Source organism: Hibiscus syriacus, unplaced genomic scaffold (genome assembly GCF_006381635.1).
Source record: "Hibiscus syriacus cultivar Baekdansim isolate YM2019G1 unplaced genomic scaffold, ASM638163v2 tig00002840_pilon, whole genome shotgun sequence".
NCBI classification, from domain to species: Eukaryota; Viridiplantae; Streptophyta; class Magnoliopsida; order Malvales; family Malvaceae; genus Hibiscus; species Hibiscus syriacus.
In genome coordinates this window covers 4,648,882-4,676,599 of record NW_024061947.1, presented here as the reverse complement: position 1 = coordinate 4,676,599, position 27,718 = coordinate 4,648,882, and the positions used below count along the sequence as shown (strand labels likewise).

General features: G+C 35.3%; 1 protein-coding gene and 2 pseudogenes across 1 annotated transcript; all 3 read left to right on the top strand.

Moving 5' to 3' along the window:
- The first annotated feature begins 694 nt into the window (after window positions 1-694).
- On the top strand, window positions 695-14,493 carry LOC120151803 (annotated as a pseudogene).
- Window positions 14,494-16,045: 1,552 nt separating this feature from the next.
- LOC120155329 lies at window positions 16,046-18,034 on the top strand. The gene is made up of 2 exons (XM_039166884.1): window positions 16,046-16,427; window positions 17,427-18,034. Exon 2 carries the CDS (start codon window positions 17,475-17,477, stop codon window positions 17,886-17,888), a length of 414 nt encoding a protein of 137 aa, XP_039022815.1. The 5' UTR covers window positions 16,046-16,427; window positions 17,427-17,474; the 3' UTR covers window positions 17,889-18,034.
- A 1,254-nt stretch (window positions 18,035-19,288) lies between these two features.
- On the top strand, window positions 19,289-25,954 carry LOC120153364 (annotated as a pseudogene).
- The last annotated feature ends 1,764 nt before the right edge of the window (window positions 25,955-27,718 follow it).

The window sequence follows — 27,718 nt, the reverse complement described above, 5'->3', positions numbered from 1 at the left end:
ATTAACTCTCAATATTTACACATTTTGTCAATTTAATCAAGATTATAAAAAAAATAATACCAATCACAAGTAAGATAAATGGGTGAGTAGTAATCTATTATAATGTATTCATAATATAAAATTATCCATTTTGCTCATTATCACAAGTTTCTTCACTTCTTTCATAATAATGTATTCAATTTTTAAGTAAGATATTAAAATTAGAAGTGATAACGATCATGTTCGAATGAATTTAGATTAAAATTTATTTAAAATTAAATTGTTTTGAGTTTAGATTTTCTCATATTGGAATTAGGTGTATTCATTTTTTTAAAATCGGTTTTTCTTCAATTCAAGACTTTAAGTATTCAAAATTTTCGATACAAATAAATTAGGGCCAGACTTATATAAATTCTAATAATTTTGAAGTTTATAAATTATTATAAGATTAACTAGAAAATAAGTGTCCAAATTTTTTCTATTCATCAAGTGTCTAACATTATAAATGTGATCATTTTTAGGCGCCTCGACCGCAACGTCCGTTAAAAATTTCATTAAATGACCCGCATCATATTTTAGTATTTTGAGGATTTTATTTTCTAAAAAATTAAAAATATTATTATATTTAAAAATAACCCTAATATCTCTTAAATCACGAAACAATCCAAAATTCCTAAGAATCCTAAGTCTCTAATCCTAACCCGTCGACCTGCCAATGTCGTCCTTGTCGGCCATGACCACTGCCACTGACATTGTCCTTGCCATCTTCTTTGTCAAGTATCATCTTATCGTTGATTGGTCGTTGGGATCGCATGAATTGCGAGTTGTAGCATCGGGGTTCGTTAGGGTACACACGTCAGTTGGCCATTGATTGGCTCCTATTCTAATGGGTTTTCAAGGGGTTATTGGTCGCCGAGTGGAGTTTAATCGACGGCAAATGGCGACGGAAGATACGAGTTTAGGGGTTGAAGTTAGGGTTTCAAAATTTTGTTTTTTTTTAAATTTTGTAAAATTTGGTTTTTTAATTAATAATATTTTTAATTTTTAAATAAAATTTTTAAAATTATCAGAAATTGATTGTGCTCTTTATTGGCCATTACGGTCGAGGCATCAAAAGTGGTAACGTTTGTAACGTTAGGCACCTGAATGAATCAAAAAAAAAGTTTGGGCACCTATTTAGGAAATATTGTATAGTTTGGACATTTATTTTCTAATTAAGCCATTATAATATATCATATTTATAGCATATATGATTAATGAAAAATTGCAGTATTTATGTATTATATATTTCTAATAATATGTATACAAGTATTATTGTTTCAAATAAATCTGTACAAGATGAGCTTAATTTATCATTCTTATATTTTACAATTCTATATTACATCATTAGAACGTATAACTCAACAAGTAACTATGATATTATACTATATCATGAATCTTATTATAACGAATGACTAATCAAAATTATCTTTTATATGTATTACTTATAATTAATTATATGTATATCAATATTATAAACATGATTAATATAATATGAATTATTAAAACATCAATTTTATTATAGTTATATGCAGGATGATATTATTAATCATGTAGTTACTTTGATTTTTTTAAGGCAAAAGGGTACTTGAGGTCAGGAACGGATGCATAATTTTATGTTAGAGGAGGCAAACTTGAACTTATAAAATTTCGAGAGGGCGAATAAAATTTTAGGGGGCAAAAACAGATTTTAAATAAAAAATACATAAAAAATCTAAAATATATAGTAATTTCCCCCACCTAGGTCCATCCTTGCTTGAGGTCCTCGAACTTTTCAAAAAAAAATAATGTGGCCTTCCACTTTTTTTGCACCCAATCTGACCCTTAAAGTAAGAAAAAAAATTCAATGTGATCATTTAACAAACATTTTCTGTCATTAACTAACGACTTTGTTATTTTGTGTTGATGTGACTCGCTAAACATGCCAACATCCTATTTTTTTTCTCTTAATATGACCCTCTAACTCAAGAAAATAACTCAATTTAGCCCTCATATTTTTTATCTTATATTTTGGTCATAAATTTTAAAAGTTTTTAATTTAATCACTCAACTTTTGAATTGCTCATATTTAATCATCATGATTTATTTTATTAATATTTATATGTATGATGAGGCATAAAGTATGATGTGACATTTTTTTTTCAACCAAAGATTTCTTTTTTCCTCTTTCATTACCATATTCATGGAATCCAGATTGAACTTATAAAAAGAAAAAAGAAAAAATTGGGGATGAGCTACTTGACCAGGTAATGGAAGAAAAAAAAAAGAGATCTTTTGTTAAAAAAGAAGAAAAATGAAATGAGAGGATAAATGAGGAGAGTAGAGATTTGAAAATATAGAAAGTAGAGGGAATATTAAATATATAAAGCATACATGGAAATATAGAAAGTAGAGGGAATATTAAATATATAAAGCAAAAAAATTTCCTTTTAATTCCAGATTCAGCGAACACATATTGAACTTGTAAAAAAAGAAAAAAAATAGAGATGAGCTACTTGACGAGATAATGGAAGAAAAAAATGTGGTTGAAAGGGAAGAAAAATGAAATGAGAGGATAAAGGAGAATAGTGGAGAATTAGAAATATAGATATTAGAGGGAATATTAAATATATAAAATAGAGGAATTTTTTTTAATTTAATTATAATTTTAGGAGTATTTTTTTTGTTTAAATATAATTTTAAAATTTTAATTTAGCTAAAATTATTTTAATCATATATTAATAAAATAAGAATAATAAATGTTACATCAAACATAAATATTAATAAAATAAATCATAATGAATAAAATATGAACAATTCAAAAGTTGAGTGATTAAATTAAAAACTTTAAAATATAGTGACCAAAATAGAAGAGAAAAAAGAGAGTCAGATTGAGTAATTTTCTTGAGTTAGAGAGTACGATTAAGAGAAAAAAATAGGATGTTGGTCTGTTTGTAGGAATTTGTAAAACCTCATTGGGTCACTGCAACTGCTTCATGGCAGCCACTGTATCACTCGACAAATATTAAACAAACCTACTGCCGGAGGTGCTCTCAAAGTTACCAAATTTCAAGATAAAATACCAAAGCTTAAACCTTCTTCTTTTTTGCTTCAAACTTGAAAATTGAGTTGAAAAACATCATTCCTTTTCTGCTCTCTCTAGCTATTTAGCTTTTTAACAAAGATTCATATTCGATCAATTTAATAATAACCCATTTTCGAAACCTTAGAAAACCAGCTACTCTCAACTGGGTGTCTTCTCATTTTTTTGAAAACCAATTCAAACCCCCAATTTTGGAATTGGACTTGTTTCACATCGCACAAAGGCAAAACCCTAGTATTTATAGGATAAAAGGGTCAGTTGAAACTAAAAGGTGTGGTGGTTTAGACGTTGCCAAAATCTCTTGTGCTACTTTGAAAGAAGCTCAGGCTGCGTTGTTGGAATATTTGCATTGTATTAGGAATATTCTGTTTATGGATGCTGAACTTATGAGCAAAAACTCACATGAATTTTTAAAAAATCTTTTGAAAAGGGTTAACATTGTTAGTGATGTTGGAAGCTCTATGAAGCGGTTTTTGCGGTATCATCCCATTAATGAATTTGAACCTTTCTTTGAGAGTTTGGGACTGAAACCTTGCGAGTATACTCCTTTTCTTCTTAGGGATTTGATGTTTTTAAGTGATGATTCTTTGTTATTAGAGAACTATAGGGTCTTGTGCCAATTTGGGATTGAACGGAATAAGATAGGTCTGATATATAAGAATGCAGTTCAAGTTTTCCAACTTGAATTTGGAGTTTTACCATTAAAGCTTCAAGCTTATCAAGAACTGGGGCTCAGTGAGTCATTTATGGTCAAGATTATTGTTTGTAGTCCTTGTGTTCTTATTGGTGATGTATATATGAAATTCATCAATGTATTAGAGATTTTGAGGAGTATGGAATTCAATTATGCTTGGATTAAGGAGCATTTGTTCGAGCATGATTCATATAATTGAAGCATGATACTTTGTGTTCTGAACTTCTTTAGCGAGACATACTGCAACAGTGAGTTAGTAGGCTTAATCAACCAGCATCCGGGGTTTTTGTTTGAGAGCTCTGGGTATGCAGCATTTTAACTAAGAGAAAATAACCTCAGTGACCAAAAATGCCTTATAATATACGAATTTAACCAACTTTTTTTTTGGATTTGCCAAAATGACTAACAAATTCGCAACGCGAATTCCAATTTCGCAACCCAGTTTCCAATTTCGCAACGTGAATATGTAAATTGCATTGCGATTTTCCAAATTCGTAACGCGAATTTAATTTCGCAACACAAATGTTTTGGGTATATAACAACGCAGCAGCAGCAACTCATAACCTAAGTCCCTAAATCGCAACTCATTCCATCTCCATCTATCATTTTCTCCGGCGACATCCGTTCCTATATCCAACGACATCCTTCCACATCTCTATTTTTTTACATAATTTTATTTCTATATAATTTTTCAATGATTTCTCTCCCAAATTATCAACTATCAACTTAATAAAGGTATGTTTTTCTCTAAGTTAGTGATGATATCTAGTTTATAGCTCGTTTGTATAGTAAATTAATTTACAATATTTAGAATGAAATCATCTAATATTGATCATGTTTGAATAGATTTGTGTTTTGGAGGGTCATGGGAGAATATTCATAGTGTTTTACAATATGTGCCTTTACCCATGAATCTTCAACTAAAACTGTCATTAAAAAAGTTAACTTATGAAACTCTAATGTTATGTGTTGCAAAGAAATTGAATTTAGAGCCTCTAAGTGGATTTAGACTATCTTATCTGAGAAAATGTAAAGTTTATTTGTTAACCGACAATGAAGATGTTGAACGATTCATTGCTTACATTAGTGTTTCGCAAGAAGATGATGTTACATTGTATGTTGTTGAACCTAGAAGTAGTGAAGTTTGGTCAGTAGCGGGTAGTAATCAACTAAGTTCTTCAACCCAAAATTTAATGGTTCCACCACAATTTCATCACCAAGCAAATTTTGTTTCACCACATTTCCAATACCAAACACAATATCAAACACAATCTCAAAACCCACAACCTTTTCCTAATCCAAATCTCAATCAACTTTCAGCATCAAATTTCGGTTTTTCTATTGACCAGTTAGACGATTATGAGCCAACAGAAAAAATTGTGAGTACTAGTCAATATTTAAAATTTGATCTTGGTCAATACCCGAACTTTGATCTTAGTCAATACTCTGATTTTGATGATGTGATAGAAGAAGAAACATACCCTGCATGTAATGATTTTGATATTGGTCAATACCCGAATTTTGATGATGAAACAGCCGCTGCCGAGGAAGATGTTGTTTATGATAATGAGGAGGAAGTTACGACTGTGAATGAACATGTTGAACATCCATTCTGTAATTCATATAACCCTAAAGAAGAAAAAGAAGAAGTCTCTGAAGAAAGGAAAAAGAAGAAAATGCCACGGGAGTATAATTGTAATATGCCAGAATTACTTCAGATACCGGAAGAAGAGTTGGTAAAGATATCAGTTGATTGTTACACAAAAGTTATTTGTATCAAGAAAGATGATTGTTTTGATACAAAGGAAGACTTGAAGATAGCTTTGTATATGAAATGTGTGGAAGATGGCTATCAACTAAGAGTTAACAAATCAAGCAAAGATCATTTCGAAACAAGGTGTATGATTGACAAAAACTGTACATGGCGTATGATTGTAAAGAGGATAAAAGATTGTGAAATGTTTCAAGTTAGGACTTTTATTGATAAACATACATGTTCAAGAACCCAAGTTTTTCCTCACCATAGACAGGCAAACAAAAAGGTGTTGGGTGGTTTTCTGGCTGAGTTAATGTTTTTGAATAGAATGGTATATCGGGGACATGAAATTATGACTGACATGAATGCTCGGTTCAAGATTAGTATCTCATATTCTCAAGCTTTGAGAGCCAAATGTTATGCCTTGGAATTGTTGAGGGGGTCGCCAGAAGCATCGTTTACCCAACTGCCGGCTTATTGTCACAATTTAAAGCTGAAAAATCATGGGTCGGTAACTCATATCAAAACAGATAGAGATGGATGTTTTGAGTTGCTGTTTATCACCATTGGTGTTGCGGTTAGTAAATAATTATAATTTTTTTGACTCGTTTTTGTTAGTTGCATGCATTTCACATTTAAATGATTATATTTCTTGTATATATGATTTTGTAGATTCGTTCGTTTATTACTTGCATGCTCCCAGTTACTATAGTTGATGGAGCACATTTGAAAGGTCGATACCTTGGAGTAAACTTATTAGCGGTAGCCATGGATGCTAACAATGGGATACTGCCAATAGCTTACGGGGTTGGCAAATTTGAAACCTCTGATTCATGGATATAGTTTATGGGGCATCTTAGGGATTGCATAGGTCCTATTAGCAATCTGACAATCATATCCGATAGGGCAAACTCAATTGACAACACTGTTAGAAGGTGTTTCCCAGATGTTTTTCATGGACTTTGTGGTGTTCATTTGTACAGAAATCTAAAATCAAGGTCTGCTGGTATAAAAGATCACAAATGGACATACTGGAAGGTTGTAAAAGCTTATCGGGAAGTGGATTTTAATAAGCATATAAATTGTTTAAGACGTGTTTTGCCTCAATGTGCTCAAACACTAGAAGATATCGGGTTTCAAAGATGGTCAAGAGTATATTAACTTGGAGCAAGATATGGTTTCATGACGTCTAATAGTGCAGAATCAATCAACGCTCTAAGTAGTCATTCCCGGAAATTACCCATTACTATGTTAATGGAGTATTTTCGAGCCTCTATTCAACAGTGGTACTATAAGAAAAGAAACCATGCAGGTATTATTTCTTTAAATTCGTAACTTATCATACATTTTACTAAGTATTATTTATTTAAATTTACAGGAACATTGGAACGTCGTGTTACACCATGGACTGAAAAAAAGATAACGAAACGTGTTGTGAAGTCAACGTCCTGGAGAGTTGAACCATGTTCAAACACTTTGTTTGAAGTATTGGATAATAACTTAAATGAACTTGTCGATCTAAATGCAAAGACGTGTAGTTGTAAGAAATGACAAACATCTGGTTATCCGTGTGACCAAGTTATAAAAGTTGCTATTAATCTAAACCAAGATGATTCAAGCGCATACGCTATGGATTGCTACACTATAGAAGTATATCGACAGACTTATGCCGAGATTGTCTACCCATGTCCACATCCTTCTAAGTGAGACATACCAGATGACTTATAAACAGTTTTTCCACCAGTCATGGACAGCAGGCTACCTGGCCGACCAAAAAATCACGATCGTATATCGTCTAAGGGTGAAGAGAAGAGGATATCGACATGTAGTCGGTGCAAGGAAAGTGGTCATACAAGGTTAACCTGTGGATCACCAGTGCCATCACAATCATCTTTTCCTCTACCAAAAAATAGATGCTCATTAAAATCCAAAGCTCATATGGTGCCAAGCAAAAGGAAATCAAAATCGCAATCAAAATCCCAATCACAACCGGCTTCACCTTTTGGGACTTATTAACTTAGGTGATTTTTAAATGCAAACGTTGTATTATGTGTATTTTATGTGTGAATGCATACATTTTCAGTTAGACATTCATTAGTAACTTGAGTTTGAACATTGCTACGATCTGTTCAGTTGTTATCATGTTGGGATTTTCTCTTGTGTTTGATTGCTTGGATAGTTGTTCTCTTGCTTCTTCAAGTGTCCTTAGCTTGTATTTATAGCTTGGAATGTGTTTGTTGTTGTATATACCTTGATGTTGTATGTTACGATCAACGCGAAAGTCAAATTCGCAACGCAAAATAAGCGATGCGATAGTCAAATTCGCAACGCGAAATCGCAAACCGAATTTGACTTTCGCGTTGCGAATTTGACTATCGCAACGCTTATTTCGCGTTGCGAATTTACCTTCAACAGGTCTTTTTTACCTTCAACATAATGCAGATTGAAAATTAAACAACAAATCAATTAAACATTGTTGTGGGTACATTATTTGAACATTGTTATGGGTACATTATTTGGAAAAATAATGTTCCGGACTTCGTTAGAAATAACCATTTTTCATCGGATTAATTTCGTTTTTGTGGGTACATTATTTGAACATTATTATCTATAAATTTGTTGTGTATGTATGTTTTGGTTTGATTATATTGTATGTATAATTTTTTTTCAACTTTAAACGCGAGGGAAATCCCGACCATCGTATTTTTTGGTCAACTTTAAAGTGTCAAAAATGTTTCGGGCGTATGATCTGGGTGGTATACGAGAAATGCAATAAATGGCAACTAAAAATCCCGATAATTGAGGGCTACAACTTGTAATAATAATAAAAATAATAAGTCCGAAATGCTTCTAAGTACCACCCAAATCATAAGTCTGAAATGCTTCCGATGCTCATCAAAATCCAAAGCTCATATAGTGCCAAGCAAAAGGAAATCAAAATCCAAATCTCAGATGGTGCTAAGCAAAAGGAAATCAAAATCTACAACTTGAGTTTGAACATTGATATGATCTGTTCAGTTGATCATGTTGGGATTTTCTCTTGTGTTTGATTTTTTTGGATAGTTGTTCTCTTGCTTCTTCAAGTATCCTTAGCTTGTATTTATATCTTGGAATGTGTTTGATGTTGTATATACCTTGATGTTGTATGTTGCGATCAACGCGAAAGTCAAATTTTCAAACCGAAAATCGCGTTGCGAATTTGACTATCGCAACGCTTATTTCGCGTTGCGAATTTGTACCTTTAACAGGTCTTTTTTGCCTTCAAACATAATGCAAATTGAATTTTTTAGAAACAACAAATCAACTTTTACAAATCAATTAAACAAGCAAAAAAATAATTCTTATTTACAAATCAAATTAAACAAATCAACTTTTACAAATCAATTAATCAAAAAATAAATCTTATTTCCTCATCAATTAAACAAATCAACTTTCAATGTAAAATTCAATTAAACAAAGAAAAAAAGTGTACCCCAAACTGTTGTTTATACACAAATACATTTCACGCAGCTCACTTCAGGATTAACCTGCAGAAACCAAACATTTGCTCAAACAACACTTTCTACACATCTAAAACCAACAAACAGCAAATTACTGAATTCTAGGTACTTAACCAAATATTTTCAAACCAATTAAAGAGTATATATGTTAACAACACTTGCTCAAACTTACCAATTGTTTATGTACAACTTTCAGCATGCGGATACAGGTAGGCAGCGTCTCGTATATATCGATCTGGCCATATAATGCCGAAACCACAAGCCTACTACCACTCTATCTCTATCTGTGGGAGGTAGATACTGTATACTTCTTGTCGTCAAACGTTCCAAGCACAAGCATACGAGAGGACCACAATCCCCTCTGGCTCCCTGCGTTTGTTGTGGCGCAGTCTCATCTCTGATCATTGTAATTTTGAACTTTTTTGGCTTCTTGTTTCCAGAATTTATCCAATAATCAATCGTATTCAAGTATTTAGCCAAATGATCGCTCCATCCCTTTGTAATAATATCTCTCAAATCAGACAATGGTATGTAATTCAACATGCTGTCATATATAATTATCTTCAGGGATGGGAGCTGAAGCTCGACGAGAAGCCAATGACGACATTCCAAAATTTAGGGATAAACACCTGCAATCATAAATAATTGCGCACATCAAATAAAATTTATGAAAACCTTTAAAATATTCAAAAAAATAAATACTAACCTTATCGACCTCCCACCACGCAGGATAAAGTTTAGCTTTTCCATTAGCCAACTTATATGAAGCATCTCTCTGATCCTTCAAGTGAGCTGCGTGAAAAGACGTCGGCATAATAGTCCATCGAGCATCTCTTTTCTTCAATTTCCTTATTATTAAGAGACGTGACACCCATGTTTTAATATGTTGTTTTATAAAAAAATAAATATATTAGTGAATTTATTAATAATTTTTAAAAAATTAATCAAAATGCAATATAAGAAGAATATAATACTTACTACCCCTTCGAGGTAGCCATTATCTTCAACCCCTAATAAAATACCCCACCAAAATCGATCAAGAAACAAATGAATAGTATCGTCGATTTGGCATAGGTCAGAATAACACCCCTTGCTCCGCTCATGTAGATAAAAATCAACTGTGGTCTTAGCCCAAAGGGTATTATCCGTAATTGTGTCTGGTAGTGTTCCCATCTCCTACTGAGGAATGGTACTGGCCGGTAACTCATACGAAAGCCAACACGCATCCATCATATCGAGCACGGGAGGGGGTTTATCAATATGTCGACATATGATGCCATGTGAATCGGGCTCTTGAACGGCGGGCGGGACCACTTGAACGATGACAGGGGCCTCTTGAACGGTGGGAGGGGCTTCGTCGATGATGAGATGGGCCTCTTGAATGATAGAAGGCGCCTCTTGAATGATGATAGGTGCATCAAGCTTATTCTTACGGAGTCTTGGCACTAGTGGAGTGAACGGAGACGTAATGGCATGTGCACGAGTCTGATGCGTGAACCCCGTCGTGTAAGAAAAACCCGACGTAAAGCATCTACCTTATTGGGCCACTGAAAAAAGTTATTTGCATTTTTAGTATAGTATTAAACAAATTTACCTCATTGCGTAGAGTATTAACCTCATTCTGCAACAATGAAACAATCCCGTGTAGAGCGGCAACCTCATCACGTAAGGTAGATACCTTACTTCGTAACGCACCATTGTCATCGCATAAAAAATCCACCTCACCACGTAAAGATCAAACCTCATCACGCCATGCACCATTCTCTTCACGTAAAGTACCGACCTCATGACGCAAAGCACCGACCTCATCACGTAATTCCCCTAACTCATCCCGTGGAGGTAGAGAACAAGGAGATAAATGTCGTGGCCTCTTTGTCGGTCGCCTATCATGAGGTGATGGTGGAGAAGAGACTCGATGATGTGATGGAATAGGTGATGGTGGAGGTGGAGAAGAGGCTCGATCAGGTGATGGCTACGGGTGTCGAGCTGTAGAATTGGCCCGATCAGGTGATGGCTCCGGGTGTCGAGCTGTAGAATCGGCCCGATCAGGTGATGGCTCTCGAGGTGGGGGTGCTCATCATCCGTCCCATCAAAAAACTGCTTACTAGCTTGCCACCAATTAGTGGCAAGCTCAGACTCTGTGGGTGTCAGCCTCTGTAATGGATAGTTGGCCACCTAACAATATAAAAGCTCAAACAAAGTTAAACTTGTACTAGAAATCAACTTGTTTATATGGTATTATTTGTGTGTTAACTTATATCATTCATCGTCGTATATGTGAGTAACTCTTCCCAATCCAACATGCGGATCCTCTTCCAGGTAATATCCCTAGGAATATCATTTGATCTATTTATCGCATATGTCCGCATGCTAGGGAAAGCCTCAAATATCCAAATCTACAAACAATATAATACACAAACTTTAGTAATTGTTAAATAATTAATTATAATTTTGGAAACATTATAATATAGAAATTCTTACCTTAAAGGCCCAAGTAAAGCCTGTCAAAGTGTATTTAGAACCGTCGCCCCGCAAACTTTTTCGGTCCTCAAAGACAGATAACAACTTCTTCCAGGTAGCTTTCCATAGATATGAACCCTACGGAAACAGGTTCCATGCATTTAGGTCTTCTACCAATAATATTAGGTCCTCAGAGATTGGTTGTCTGCCCTCTTTGCCTAAAAAGATGGCATGCAAAAGTAATAAATGTCATACTCGGACAACATCAAGGTCATCCATCCGAGTAAAACCATCTTTATCAAATAATATCTTCAAGTCGTCGACGTGTATACTCGGCTTTGACTTTGTCAGCTTAGGAAAAACCCGATATAACCATGATGGGCGGGCGATATGACTAGTGTACCGACCTAAATCATCGTGTCCGAAGCGTAGACCAGTGATTAAGCAAAACTCCTCCCGCCCAAAACAAGTATACGCCGGTGCTGGAGGAAAATGAAACCATATCTCCTCATCACCACGTTGTACCCCCTCGGGTAGATCGTTAGTCATGGTCTAAAGAAACAAATGTGTCAACATAGCATCTCCACCCGTATGTTGCGCTTTCAGCCATGGCCCGAAGCAAGTATCCTCAAACAATTTTCTTTGTAGAGGTGTAAGCATCGACGCAATTTTAGTTGCTAGGCTTAATTTATTCCTTAAGGTCAATGCAGCCAAAAAAAAATTCTACAAAAAAAATAAACATACTAAGTTAGATATACCAAAAACTACAAATTATACACTATAAACATACATGATATTAAACAGTGAAAACAAAGCCAAATATGTTTCAAACTAGCACGGTATTCACCCAAGTCATTATTCCATCATAGTTCACAAAATGCATCAGATAACATTCCAGAAGTAAGCACTTATATAAACATTTAAAAGGACAACATATAGGTTTAGTGCAGGTTCAAGGACAACATAAAGAGTAGTAGTTTATTCTTGAAACTTAAATTAGCAACACTGTGAAGTTAGTATTTGTCTTTGTTTTTTTGTTGAAGTAATGCAATTCATTCAAGTTTCAATTAGCAGAATAAAAGAAGTTTCTGAAACTTAAATTCGCAACGGGAAAATGAAAATCGCAACGCGATTTTAGTTTCGCGTTGCGATTTTCACTTTTGCGTTGCGATTTTGGTGTTGCGATTTAGGGTTTCTTCAACAAAAAGACAAAACAAAGACAAATATTAACTTCACAAGGTTAAAGACTAAATAGTTTAGCAGTATTGGCAGCAACCGAATGAATTTAGCAATCTTAGTGAAATGGTTAATTTATAATAATACAAAAATTTTAAAATAAAAATAAGAGATTAAAAAAACTAACCCTCGGTGATTGATTTTCCATTTCTGACCGTGAATGGTTGTGAGGGTTGCTCTGAGAGATGGAGATAGACGGATTTCGTCAGAAATTGGGACGGATTTCGTCGGAAATGGGGATGGATTTCGTCGGAGATGGGGACAGATGTCGCCGTAGAGAGTGAGAGATGGAGATGGGACTGAGTTGTGCTTTAGGGTTTTAGGTTAGAGATGATTTGCGATAACACTGTTTACATTTGTGTTGTGAAATTAATATTGTGTTTCGCGTAAAAACATTTGACTTTCGCGTTGCGAATTTGACTTCTGTGTTGCGATTTACAAATTCGCAACGCGAATTTGACTTTCGCGTTGCGAAATTGAAAACTGGGTTGCGAAATTAGAATTCGCGTTGCGAATTTATTGGTCATTTTGACAAATTTAAAAAAAAGTTGGTTAAATTCGTATATTATAAGGCATTTTTTGTCACTGAGGTTATTTTCTCTTTAACTAATTACTTTCCTGTTGAAGTTTGGACTCTCAGATATCTTCTACGTTTCTGCTGTTTCCAAAAATCCAAGTTCGGCAATTTGTTTCAAACCTTATTAGATGTTTTCTGTTATTTCACGAGATTGAGATGGAGGTGGATGAGATTGGGAAAATTGTGCGTTTGTACCCCATATTACTTGGTTCACACAGGTTGAAGAAAGCTAATAGTTTACTCAGTGACTTAAATGTTGGAAAAAATAGTCTTTGTAAATACATCCAAGAGAACCCTCAAGAATTGAGTAAATGGGGTGTTGGATCATGAGTTGAGCAATTACCAAACTCAGGAGAGGATATGGAGTCACAAAGGTTGAAGATGAAGTTCATTTTAGACTTGGGATGTGGAGGAAAACTCTGATATGATGCAGAAAGCATTCAAGGTGTTTCAGGCAGGGGAAGGGAGCTCCAAGAGAGATTTGATTCCATCGTGAATGCCGGTTTGGATAAAGCAGCCGTGTCTGAAATGGGAGTGTATCCCCTCAAATCCTGAATCAATCAAAAGCTGTTATCCGAATCTAAGATTGATGTTCTAGTAAATGAGCTTGGTTACCCTTTATCCTCTTTAGTAACATTCCCCTCTTTTCTTTCCTATACAACACGGCGGGTTCGGCTTAGATTGGCAATGTATAACTGGCTCAAAGATCATAAAAAGGCAGACCCGACTTGGCCTTGAGCACTATTGTTGCATGTTCAGACTAAATATTCATGAATCAATATGTAAATCATCATCCCAGCGGCCCTTTAGTTTGGCAGGATTTAAAAGCAAAATTTAACATGGATGAATGATGCTATCTGCCTATTTATTGCACATTTTTGGGTTGTATCTTGGAATTTGTCACCACAATTTACGGATGATATACTTGGTTATGTTTCGTCTACAAAGTTAAAACTTGACCTTCCCTGCATTCATACATAGTAAAGAGGAGCCAGTTTTCTTCAACTACCATAAGACTATATGACCAGAGTTTCTTTGCATCAGATAATGAAGTTAAAGGTTTGGATTCTGGTTCCTATTTTATGGTTTTTTTTTAGATTCTACAATATAGACATCCATCCACATGCATTTCTTAGTGTAACCATTGACTTCAAAGTGAGGCCATCATGATACAACTCCTACGGTCGTACCAGCTGTAACTACTTATTTCAGTCTATATGCCTTTAAGATGAAAATTTATGTGAACTTTGTGTAGGACAAGCAAACTTGTGGTGCACATTAGAATTTGGACTATCAGTGTATTGTTGGGAATGATAAACCAGTAGTGCTGGATTACAAGTGCATGGCATCTTAGTACGAACCTCCCATTAGCTATCGGCACTACCGTGCCGGAATCAGAAAGACAAGACTGGCTAGGTAGTTATCTCGAAACTTTGTATCGATCAACCCCCGGAGCAGAACAGAGTGAGCTATGAAGAGCAGCTGATTAATTGCAGATAACATTTATCTTTAGTTGATTGTATTTATGTTTTCTCCACCAGATTTATCCGATAACTAACATAGAGTTTTGTTAACTGCAGATAACAATTATTATATTACTTTCTTTTTTTAATTATAAAATATGAAATGTTTTGGTAGTTTGCTTTACGGGCTTCAATAAGGTAACAATGTCCATTGTTGGAACTTGAGAAAATAAAACATAACTTCTCCAGCCCAAGTCTAATCCTTTTTTCATCCTCGATAATCAAAATGACACTTAATTTATTTTACTATTTTAGTAATAAATTAAAAAAAGGCTTCTTCATCTTTTGTAATGAATTACGAAAAAGAAAACCATTCAACTACAAAGAAAGACCCATTTCATCAGATACAGACATTTTTTATTTATCATTCCATGTGAAGAATTTTATTTTGGAAATTTCCAATGACGATTATAACCTAATTACAAACAATAAATTACGGTATAAAAAAGATAAGAGATTTTAGGTTATGTCAGAATTACCCGTCCAGCTCAGTTGATAGATCGCAACACTCTTAATATTGTGATCGTGGGATCGAGTCCCATGGTGGGCAATTCATAATTCTGACTGTAAGAGGTCTTCTACGAAAGTTGCTCACAACCTTACGTTAGGAACAACCTACTACCTTACCTCCCCTCACCCTATTACACATAAAAATAGGTCAGCTAATTTGGATTTTAGGTCATGTCAACAGATACTTTCCCCTACACTTACACTTGATTTGAATGAGCTGAAATGAATAAATAAGGATCCATTTTTCAAAATACAATAAATAAATAAATAAAGCCAATGTTTATTCGACGCGCCTTTATGTAATGTTTTAGCTTTGAAATTCACTCATGCTTGTATGGCTGAAATCAAGTCTCTCAGCACACAACACTACAATCTGTATCCAGCTATATGAAAAACAAAAAGAAAAATCTTAAAGTATCCTGTGTACAAAACAGACCCTGGCTATACTGAGGTTATGCCACGATCACCATACACGTGGCAGTCAACATTACCAGGGTCGATGTAGATTAATGATGATGATCTGAAAGAGTAGACAAATTGTTGTTGACAGTGGGGACTCAAGCAATGTCTGTTAACCTTTCTCTACTTTAGTTTTTACTTACCCTACAATATACTTTTTCTAACTCAAATACTAGAACTAGAACAACCCTTCTCGGACACCAAAGAGAAATAAAAAACCAATCTTCTTAACAGGTTCTCTCTTTCCCAACCTTGCATTCTGTGCTCCATGGCTTCAAACTCTGTTAAAATGGTTTCCATTTAACTTGCACCATATTATCTGATCTGGGTTTTCTTTATTTCTCATTCGGATCATATTTTTTTTCAAGAAAAAAGCTTTCTTTTCTTCTTTTGTTTGCTTCACTAACCTTTGAAAGAAACAAAGGCCCGGCCTTTCTTTTTCCCTTGCGGTTTTGGTAACTTCTTGGACTGGTATAATGAGATTCTGAAAAATGGGATTTTGTTTCAAGGAAGCAGGATATTGGTGTATGTTTCAAGATCAGCTTCATTTTCCTTGTTTCTTTCTATATTGATGGTGATAGAGTTGTTTATAGAAAGAAGAGGAAAAGCTAGGTATGTAAATGTTCCTTTCATGTTGTATTGATTTATCATTTACGAGAAGTTAATGCTATGTTTGGCGATGAAGAGATACATGTTTCTTTTGAGTCATAGATTTTATATCTTTTAGTATATCAGATATGAAAAACTTTTACTTTTCTGAACCTTGGATCAATATGTTGAAGATGATATGAGTTTATATTGGGAAGCAAATAACATGAAACTTTTGAAGTTACGGATTTTGTATGGACTGGGGAGATTTTCTCTGTTCTATATCTTTTAGTATATCAGATATGAAAAACTTTTACTTTTCTGAACCTTGGATCAATGAAGATGATATGAGCTTATATTGGAAAGCAAATAACATGAAACTTTTGAAGTTACGGATTTTGTATGGACTGGGGAGATTTTCTCTGTTCTTTCTTGGTTGCTCAAACTTGAAGATTGTATGGCTTGTGATTGTTTGGTTTTGGAATCTGTTTTCTTGTGAACTTTTTAGATTAAATTCAGGTTGAAATTAGATTGATTTGCCCTGAATCCTTTATTCCATTTACTCTATTTGTATACAATGATTTATCTCTTTAAGAAATGCATTTCTTATTAATTAAATAGGGGGAAACCAGCTGTTGGCTGAGCCCAAAGAAGAGTTTCAGTTTTGGTTTAGGTGGATTTACAAGGTTCCTTAGGAGACTGAACATACAATACATATACATATACGTATATATATATATATGTGTGTGTGTGTGTGTTTGTATTTATATATATATGGTGTTTCTTTTGTTGGATTTTTCTGATTGAAAGGCAGAAAGGGGGTGAATGTTTTTGTTGGAATAATGGAATGACTGCATGAATGTTTTAAGGCCTTGCATTTCTATTCGATTTATGTATGTCAACTGATGATATGCTCAATTATATTTGATGTCACTGGTTGAAGTCTGCTCTTTGTATTTTCATACTTAATTTGTTACTTAATGTTCTATTTTTTGCACTGAATCCATCTTTTTGTTTTTGCAGAAACCTTCTTCAGTGGTCTGAAATTGTTGTTTAAGTGGTTCTTTTACAATGAGAAGAGGTAGAGCAAAAGCAAAGAAGCAGAATGTTGTTTCTTCTCTCGATGACCCAGGAAGCGGTGAAGATGAAAAAATTCCGGCTTATAAGAGAAGAGGAAGGCCGCAAAAGCAAACGAGGGATGATATCGATGAAGATGAAGTGGAGAAGGCTGAAGAAGACGGTGAAGATATAAAAGGTTCGGTTCCTACCAAAGAGATGAAAAATCTGGCCGCCACGGAGAACGGGAGGAAGAGGAAAAGTTCTGTTCAAGCAAAAGAAAACATAGACTCGATCAAGAAAGGGAACGGCGTTACAACAAAGTCGAGCACTGATGATTTAACTAAAACGGCTGGATACCGGCAAAACAGTAGCAGGCGCAAAAACAAGCCTCGACGGGCTGCTGAAGCTGTTGTCGAGTGCAAGTGAGGTTACCAAGTTATGCTTGTCTACGCATTGTATGGATTCAGATGTTTCTTTTTGTCGCACGTTATTTGTTTTTGCAGTTTCTGTATTCCATTTCAGTAGCTTTTAATTTTGGTTGCATGTTATTTTGACAAGTAATATTCCATGGTTTCATTGCTGGTGAATTTTACCATGATAAATCTTGTTATCCACTTGATAATTTCCTCAGATTGATTCAACTCGGTAAACTAAAAGAATTTGAATTATTAATCAATAATTAATTACATAAGAGTTCATTAATATGTTTTAATTAAAATTAAAGCATTTGAGCTAAACTCTGACTCTCACTTCGTCTTCTCCAGTATCATCAAAAAGGTATTTTTTTTTTCTCCTTAATTGGCACTATTTGTTCCTTTAGGTTATCGTTGTCAATCTATTGGAATGTGTATTTGAATCAGCTGCATAGTCTAGGGTTCTCTTTTCACAAACCTAATCTAATCCTCTGGTTCGCTTGATTTGATCTATTCCTTTGTTGTCCTCTTTTCTTCCTTACTATATATGCTGCGATGGGATTTAAGCGATAATTAAGTTAGCATTTTGAAAAATTATTTTACTTATTTTCGATTGTTGGCAACGTAGGCATTGCTGGTTCGCAGCTGCGAAATAGTTTCAATTGCTCCTGGAAATTCTTTTTTCTTTTTTACATTAAAATGAAAAATCATTGAAAAATCATTAAAACGAAATAGTCCCCTTTTTGGCTGTTTTACTTTTAGAGCAAGGATGTTTGATTTGAATAAAAATGCATTATCATTTATCAAAACCATGGTATAGATGACAGTTTCCGAGCCTATTGAATCTAGGATGCTTGTTGATTAATGCTTTCATGATATTCTTTGTTCATGAGAGGAACTAGCATCAGGAAAATACTCGGTTCTTAATATTCTAGTTCAATGCATTTGCACTACACTTCTTATTAGTCAAAATACGTGTGTGTGTTTTTTATAGCCAATGTTGCTTTATTGTCTAAAGGCTCTACTTGCATCACAAGTATATAAAGTGAGATGAGCATGGCCCCACGAAAAATATATTCACAGATTGAAATCGTGTTCCCAAGGATGAACCGCAAGCTCCCTTGGGCGAATCGCGTCTTATTGATTAAGGGAGCATTTTGGAAGTTGGATCAAAGCTTAAGCCAGGCAAATATATATTTGGGTAAACCATACATTTAGGGTCCGTTTGTTCACGTAAAACGTTTTTCGGAAAATATTTTTTCTCATTTTCCAATGTTTGGGTTGAGTAAAACTGATTGGTCGATGTAAAACATTTTTCTGGTCAACAGAATTTCCCTTGTGTTTTTTGGAAAATGACTTACGATCTGATTTTTATATATACACGTGGCACAAACCCATTGCCCCTTCCAAATTCTTGGACCACTTCGTGACTATCCTCAATTTTAAGCTCTCCAGTTAACCACTCTGAAGAGAAACAGAGAGGACCAGCTGCAACAGAAGCTAGTAGATAATTCTTTCAATTCTCCAATGGCTGGAATTTCTACTACTTGTTACTTTTCCCTTTCTTCTACATGGTAAAGGTGCCTGTTTAGCCCGTGCTTTTGAAGTTCTATACTTTTTTGGTGAGATTCATGACGATCAGAAGCAAGTTTTAAGTTGAAATCGCTTCATTTCGAAGTCTAATTTGTGAGTTTGGCGTTTGGTTTCTGAGAAAATCAGAATGCTCGAAATATATATATATATAACATGGTAGATCCTCCGAGTTTCCATATGTGGAATTACGTGCATTCTCCCCAATCTTACATTTTTCTGTATAATTTGTTTGGAACTGTATAACATGAAAGACCATGAAGTTTTGTAGTTTGTTCAATGCCGTTTGATTTGCAGTATGCATGAACCTTTTGTTGGTATATTTGTTGTATTGAATTGGGACTTTTTTCCAGCAATTCAGGGAGAACCTTGTTGGAAATTAAAACCCACCATGGAAGAACCATCTCAGGGACACCTATCCGGAAAGAACTCTGAAGTATTAGAGCAGAAGTGAATTTTGTAAATGCTGAAGAAGCAAAAAAACTTGAAGCAGTTGAGGGTTATGCAGTTGTTGATATCCGTGATAAATCTCAGTTCGATCGTGCTCATATTGAATCATGTTATCACGTGCCTCTTTTCATTGAAAACAAAGACAATGATCCTGGTGAAACATTCTATCTTTATTCCATCTAAATTCAGCTCAAATTTTAAGTACCATATAATTGTGTAGAGGGACTTCACTCATTTCTATTTGAGTTGTTCTGTTTGTGCAGGCACAATAATAAAGAGGACCCTGCACAATAATTTTGCAGGCTTATTCTTTGGGTTGCCATTTACAAAACTCAACCCTGAATTTTTACAAACTGTGAAAAGTCAGTTTTCGCCCGAAAGTAAATTGCTTGTATGCCAGGAGGGGCTGAGGTTAGTTTTAAGCAACCTTTGGACATTTGACCAATGTTTTTCATTTAGTTTATACAGTATTTGGTACACTTAAAGCCAAAATTAATCTGAACAGCTTATAATATGTTGAATTTGATGTTTCCTCAGAGACGATATTGTTGAAAGTCTATCTGATTCGTATGATCAACTCATCATCAACTTGACAAACAGTAATGTCACCAGTCTAGTATTCGATGACATTACAGATGTTGTTCTACAAGAAGAAAATCGGCGCTAGAACAAGGAAGACAGACAAGTAAATATGCAACAAGCAGAAGCGTTGATAACGATATGAGGGAGATCAATAGAACGTGGCCAAAGCAGCAGTCACAAACATGGTAGACCGAAGTCGAGAAGCAAGAAGAATTTAAAGTGCTACAACTGTGAAAAGAAGGGTCACTTGAAGAAGGATTGTTGGAGTCTAAATAAAAACTCCAATCCACAAGGCAATACTGTAAACACTTCAGATGATGGAGATGCTCTATGCTGTGAAGCGTCAACCACCGTGGAAGGTAGAAAGAGATATGCATATATATTGCTCATTGATTCGGAAGCAACATATCACATGACCTCAAGAAGAGAATGGTTCCATCATTATGAACCTGTCTCAGGAGGATCTGTGTATAGTTGCAATGATCATGCCTTAGAGATCATTGGCGTGGGAACCATCAAATTGAAGATGTATGATGAAACAATTAAAGTTGTTCGAGATGTGCGGCACGTGAAAGGCCTGAAGAAAAATTTATTATCCTATGGATTGTTGGATAATAATGCAAGCAAAATTGAAACACGGAAAGGAATCATGAAGGTGTTCCGTGGAGCACTTGTAGTGATGAAAGGCAAAAAGATAGCAACAAAATTGTACATGCTGAAGGGAGAGACTTTGCAAGAAGCAGAAGCCTTTGTTGCCTCATGTAGTTCAGATTCTGCAATGCTATGGCATCAGATACTTGGACACGTGTCAGAACAAGGAATGAAAGTCGTTGTGGAGCAAAAGCTACTTCCAGGCTTAACAAAGGTATCATTTACTTTGTGTGAGTATTACATAACAAGTAAGCAGCACCGGTTGAAATTCAACACGTCAAATTCTAAAGGCAAAAGTGTTCTAGAATTGGTTCACTCTGACGTATGGCAAGCACCAGTTACATCCCTAGGTGGAGCAAAATATTTTGTCTCATTTATTGATGACTACTCCAGGAGATGTTGGGTGTACCCTATTAAGAAGAACTCAGACGTGTTTTCCACTTCAAAAACTTCAAAGCGCGGGTGGAACTTGATTCTGGAAATAAGATCAAGTGTTTCAAAACAGATAATGGGGGAGAATATACAAGTGAAGAATTTGCTGACTTTTGCAGGAAAGAAGACATCAAAAGACAGTTCACAGTGGCGAACACTTCTCAACAAAATGGAGTGGCAGAGCGGATAAACAAAACCTTGTTAGAGAGAACAAGAGCAATGTTGAGGGATGCAGGCCTAGAAAAAATCATTATGGGCAGAAGCAGTCAATACCGCCTGTTATTTGGTGAATCGAGCTCCATCAACTGCAATAAAGCTGAAGAGGCCAATGGAGATGTGGACTGGTAAACCAACTGATTATTCAAACCTCCATGTATTTGGAAGTATTGTGTACGTAATGTACAAATCCCAAGAAATCTCAAAGCTGGATCCAAAATCCAGGAAATGAAAATTCTTGGGGTATGCTGATGGAGTCAAGGGGTATCGCTTGTGGGATCCCACTGCCCGCAAAGTGATCATCAGTAGGGATGTTATCTTTGTAGAAGATAAACTACAAAGAAAAGAAGATGATGATAGCGCTGAAAAGTCAGAGACTACACAGATATATGTGGAAAAGGAGGTTGAACAAGGAGATTCTTCAGAAGCAGAACCAGCACATGATGAACAAGAACCAGAGAGTTCTGAAGCTCCAACAACTCGTCAATCAGATCGTGTGAGAAGACGTCCCAATTGGCACTCAGATTATGTTCAAAAAAGGTTTTGTTCTTCATTTCAAATTCCCTAGCCAGGTGTGCCTTCAATTCTTCAATATAATCTTTATCGGGTGCTGCAACCAACATGTCATTCACATACAACAGCAATATAACAAAATCGTTATCACCAGACCTCTTGAAATAAACACAAGGGTATGAATTAAGTCTGTTGTATCCAAGGCATATAATGAAGGAATCAAATCTCTTATACCAACACCTCGGCACTCTCTTTAGACTGTACATAGATTTGTTCAACCTGCAAACCAAGTTCTTCTTTTCTTTTTCTTCAAAACCTTCAAGCTGGAGCATGTAAATCTCTTCCTCAAGATTTCCATGAAGAAAAACTGTTTTAACATCTAGCTGCTCTAGATGTAAATTCAATGTAGCACACATTGCCAAGACTACTCGAATTGTTATTAGTCGAACCACATGAGAAAATATTTCATTGAAATCAATACCTTCTTTTTGAGCATATCCTTTGACCACCAGTCTTGCACGAGACCTCTCAACTTGATCGTCACCATTTCGCTTGATTTTGAAGAACCATTTGTTACCAATTGGCTTCCTTCCTTGTGGTAGTGGTACAAGGTCACATGTATTATTTTTATGAAGGGATTCGATTTCTTCTTGCATCGCCATCATCCATAATGAAGTATATGAGCTGTTTATTGCCTCCTGGTATGTTGATGGCTCACCGTCCTCTGTTAAAAACCCTTCATAAAAATAATACATGGGACCTTGTGCCACTACCATAAGGAAGGAAGCCAATTGGTAACAAATGAGTCTTCAAAATCAAACAAAATGGTGACGATCAAGTTGAGAGGTATCGTGCAAGACTGGTGGTCAAAGGATATGCTCAAAAAGAAGATATTGATTTCAATGAAATCTATTCTCCTGTGGTTCGACTAACAACAATTCGAGTAGTCTTGGTAATGTGTGCTACATTGAATTTATATCTAGAGTAGCTAGATATTAAAATAACTTTTCTTCATGGAAATCTTGAAGAAGAAATTTATATGCTCCAGCCTGAAGGTTTTGAAGAAGAAGAAAAGAAGAACTTGGTTTGCAGGTTGAACAAATCTCTGTACGGTCTAAAGCATGCGCCAAGGTGTTGGTATAAGAGATTTGATTCCTTCATTATGTGCGTGGGATACAACAGACTTAATGCAGACCCTTGTGCTTATTTCAAGAGGTCTGGTGATAATGATTTTGTTATATTATTATTGTATGTGGATGACATATTGGTTGCAGGACCCAACAAAGATCATATTGAAAAATTGAAGGCACAACTGGCTAGAGAATTTGAAATGAAGGACTTGGGATTAGCAAACAAGATTCTAAGGATGCAAATTCACCAAGATAGGAGTAATAGGAAGACTTGGCTTTCACAAAAAAATTACTTGAAGAAGATCTTGTCAAGATTCAACATGCAAGATTGTAAGCAAATTTCTACCCATCTTCCTATTAATTTCAAATTATCCTCCAGTATGAGTCCTAGCAGTGAAGAAGAAAGGATGAAGATGTCTCGAGTACCATATGCATCGGCAGTGAGAAGTTTAATGTTCGCTATGATATGCACAAGACCAGTCATTGCACAAGCAGTGGGAGTGGTTAGCCGGTACATGGCGAATCCAGGCAAAGAGCATTGGAATAAAGTAAAGAGGATCCTGAGATACATCAAAGGGACCTCAAATGTTGCATTATGTTATGGAGGATCAAACTTACTTATCAATGAGTATGTCGATTCTGACTATGTAGGGGATTTGGATAAAAACAAATCTACTACAGGATATGTGTTCAAAGTTGCTGGTGGAGCTATAAGTTGGGTTTCAAAATTGTAGTCAGTTGTGGCTACATCCACAACAGAGGCAGAATATGTAACAGCTACACAAGCCAGTAAAGAAGCAATCTGGTTGAAGATGTTATTGGAGGAGATTGAGCACAATCAAGAGTATGTCTCTTTGTTTTGTGACAGTCAAAGAGCCTTGCATTTAGCAAGGAATCCAACATTTCATTCAAGGACAAAGCACATATAAGTTCAGTACCATTTCATTCGTGAAAAGGTGGAAGAAATGACGGTAGATATGCAAAAGATCCATACCAAAGACAACATAGCATATTTCATGACGAAAGCGATCAATGCTGATAAATTTACATGGTGTCGATCCTCTTGTGGCCTGTCAGAGACGTAAGCAACATGAAGGTACAAGGTAGAAAGAATGATGTGAAGCTATGATTGTTCCAATCAAATCTTTAAGTTGGAGATTGTTGAAAGTCAAGAACGGAGCACATGGCACCGAAATGCACAATTAATGGCACCGAAAATTAGCTAGCATTTGTTGAATTTTTTGGAAAATGGTAAAATCATTTTTAGTCATAATAATTTATGGTATTTATAAATTAGTCCTTAAGCTTCAACTATAAATACCCTAGCTCATTTAGTTTCAAAACCATCCCAAATCATTCTAGCTTTCTCCCAATACTAAAGAATTTAGATAGTTTCTTGAGAGTTGTTTTCTCCTTTTTATCAAGAGAGAATTATCATTGTTTTCTCCTTGGTAGATTGAGAGAAGTTGTAATTCCTATTTTCTCATAGTGAAATTCATCGATCGTTGCCCGTGGTTTTTACCCTATACTATTTAGGGGTTTTCCACGTAAATTTTGTGTCTCTTTTATCTTCATTTTTATTTTATCAAATTATCAGTTGCAATTTTGCTCTATCCGATAGCCGTCTTCCGCAACAGATATATCAATCATCTTATCATTCTTCTGGTGCATCTTAATAGGTTTAAAAGTTTAAACCCCGAACATCGTGAATCAGTCTTATCTTGCCTTAGCATCTGGTTGCCATGGCATTATAAACATTTGACTTATAACATGGAACTAGTTAGTATAGAGGAACTAGTTAGTATAGAGGAACTTTATACTTGTTATTGTAAATAAGTTTGATGTGTGATATGATTAATTAGTATATCTCCAAATTCGATCCTTTCTAGATCCTGATTACTTGAAGATGTCCAGAACTTTTGTTCGTTCTCTTATCTTTATTTGGCCTTAATGTGAAAAACATTTATGGAATTCGAATGCTTTTTTAACATCAAGGTCTGCTGCTACTACCAATAAATTGGAGCAAGCCAGTTTCCAGAACATAACATGTATAACATTAGGGCTTCAAAATGTAAAACCAGGTTAAGCATCAATTGCTTGTTGTTTGCTGTTGTAAAGGCCTTGTTTGTGGGTTGTCTGCAAGGATAAAAGCATGAAACAGTTATTGTTTTTTTGCAGGAACATTTGTTTCCGTATATAAAACAGAGTTGCAAGATGCTGGCAAAGCTGGTTTGGTGACAGTTCATGGCAAGATCTCGGTCGTGTTCGGAACCGTACTCGTCTGTAAGTAATTCAATCGCCATCGAAAACTTATGTTGAAGTAATTATGACTCTTATCTCATGAAATGGTGCATGTGTATATCTGTTTATAACTTTATTTCTGGACCAAGCGAAGAAGCTACTTGAGATAAGTCCAGCAAGGTAGCCCTTGCAGGGGAGCCCTAAATTTTTGTAGTTTCCACAATGGCAATGCCAACAAGGACTTGTAAACATGAATTTATGTAATTCATGCATATTTTTTTAAATTCTTTACTTTAAACATAATTGATGAGACTCTCTTTGATATCAATCACTTCTCTAAAGAAAGTAGAAAAAATCGTAAGAGGTCCTTGTAAATGGGCAGAGCCAGGTGCTCTTATTTTATGATGGTAGGGACGATTGCTTCCATTACTGACCAAAAAGACACCAAATTCTCCTTTAGGTGCTTCAATCGCGGTATAGGTAGAAGAAGCTAGTACGGAAAAACGAAGATGGATCTCCAAGCATTCAAGTCGTTCGTCGTACTTCAATCTGTCCGCTCATATTCTTTGTCAAATCAATACGTGATGTGATATCTAAATTAGGGGTCTACTTTCTTTGAGTGGTCAGTTAGTGCGAAAGGTGGTCCAATGAATCACTGGAAAGCTAAAACGAAAGAACGCCTAAAAGTTATTACCGTTCTAAGCATAGAAAACTGAGAACTCGTCTTAGTGTTCGTTCCATGAGCGCACATATAAGCAAGGGAGAATTAGTGTTCTGTGAGCGCACCTACAACTACAAGCAAGGGAGAAATCATTGCAATATGTTACGTTGTATTTGATTCTATCGCACCCTCACTGTACCGTACCCCACGATGGGTTAAACGGATTATGATCTGGTAACGAACACCCCGCGAGCGTTTCCCACCCCAATTGCTTTATTATAAACTGCTAGTCTTAAGGGAAGCTTCCTATTACTTGTTTGGATCGGTTGGCTCATCTGGATGCCTCTCGGTCTTTTGGTCTTTAGTGACCCGAGTGAGAAGCTCTTAGGCGATTTGACATAACTGACACCTTTTCCCCGTAATATTCCCTTTCTAACACCATTTGACCAATATTTTCCGAAATAGCACCCTTTCGGCTGAGGTGGCACAAAGGCGCATCCCCGGGGACGCGCTTTACCTGGGTTTTTGCTGAGTCGGATGCCACGCGGGTAAGCCGCATCCCTGGGGATGCGCTTTCACGGGGTTTTGATGAGTCAGATGCCACGGGGGTAAGGCGCATCCGCGGGGACGCGCCTTTCATTAAATGTCATAAATACCCATCCGCTTTTCCTCAACTACCCCCTCCTTCTCCCCTATATAAACCCCTTCAACCCCCCTCATTCTTCACACCAAAATCATCTTCTCCTATCTTATATAACTCAAATTCTCAAACTATTTGAGTTTTAAATTTCTTATTAATAGTAAGAAATTTATTTTTAAGTTAGTATTTTTTTAATAGTTGTTATATTTTATATTAATATAATTATATAAATATTATTTTTTTATTAAAATAATATTTATATAATTATTATTTATTTAAATTTATTAATTAATTATTTTTTGTGCTAATTATATTTTTTTGTCTACAGTTATAATGGAAAGTGAAATGCTGCTGTGATTGGATGCATACTATATCTCCAGACATTTTAGTAATATGGTAATATTTTTTTATTTTTAATGTTAAAATTTATTATTATTTTTAATTTAAATTTATCATGAATTTATATTAATTATAAATTTTTATAATGCATATTATTTAGGAAACTGGTCGTATTTTAGAGACATTTATTAAAAACTCACGTATACCGACACCGTAACGTATTTTGCCATATTTTTCTTCTGTCGGGTTCTGGTATATTGAAATAATTATTGGCAGTTGCAAACTTGAACATGTCTTAATTTCTACATTGATTGAGATGTGGAGGCCCGAGACACACACATTTTATTTTCCATGTGGAGAGGCTACAATTACATTGGAGGATGTCTCTATGCATATGG

Coding starts and splice junctions, on each gene's coding strand:
- LOC120155329 (XM_039166884.1), top strand. CDS start 17,475: ATGAGAAGAGGTAGAGCAAAAGCAAAGAAGCAGAATGTTGTTTCTTCT.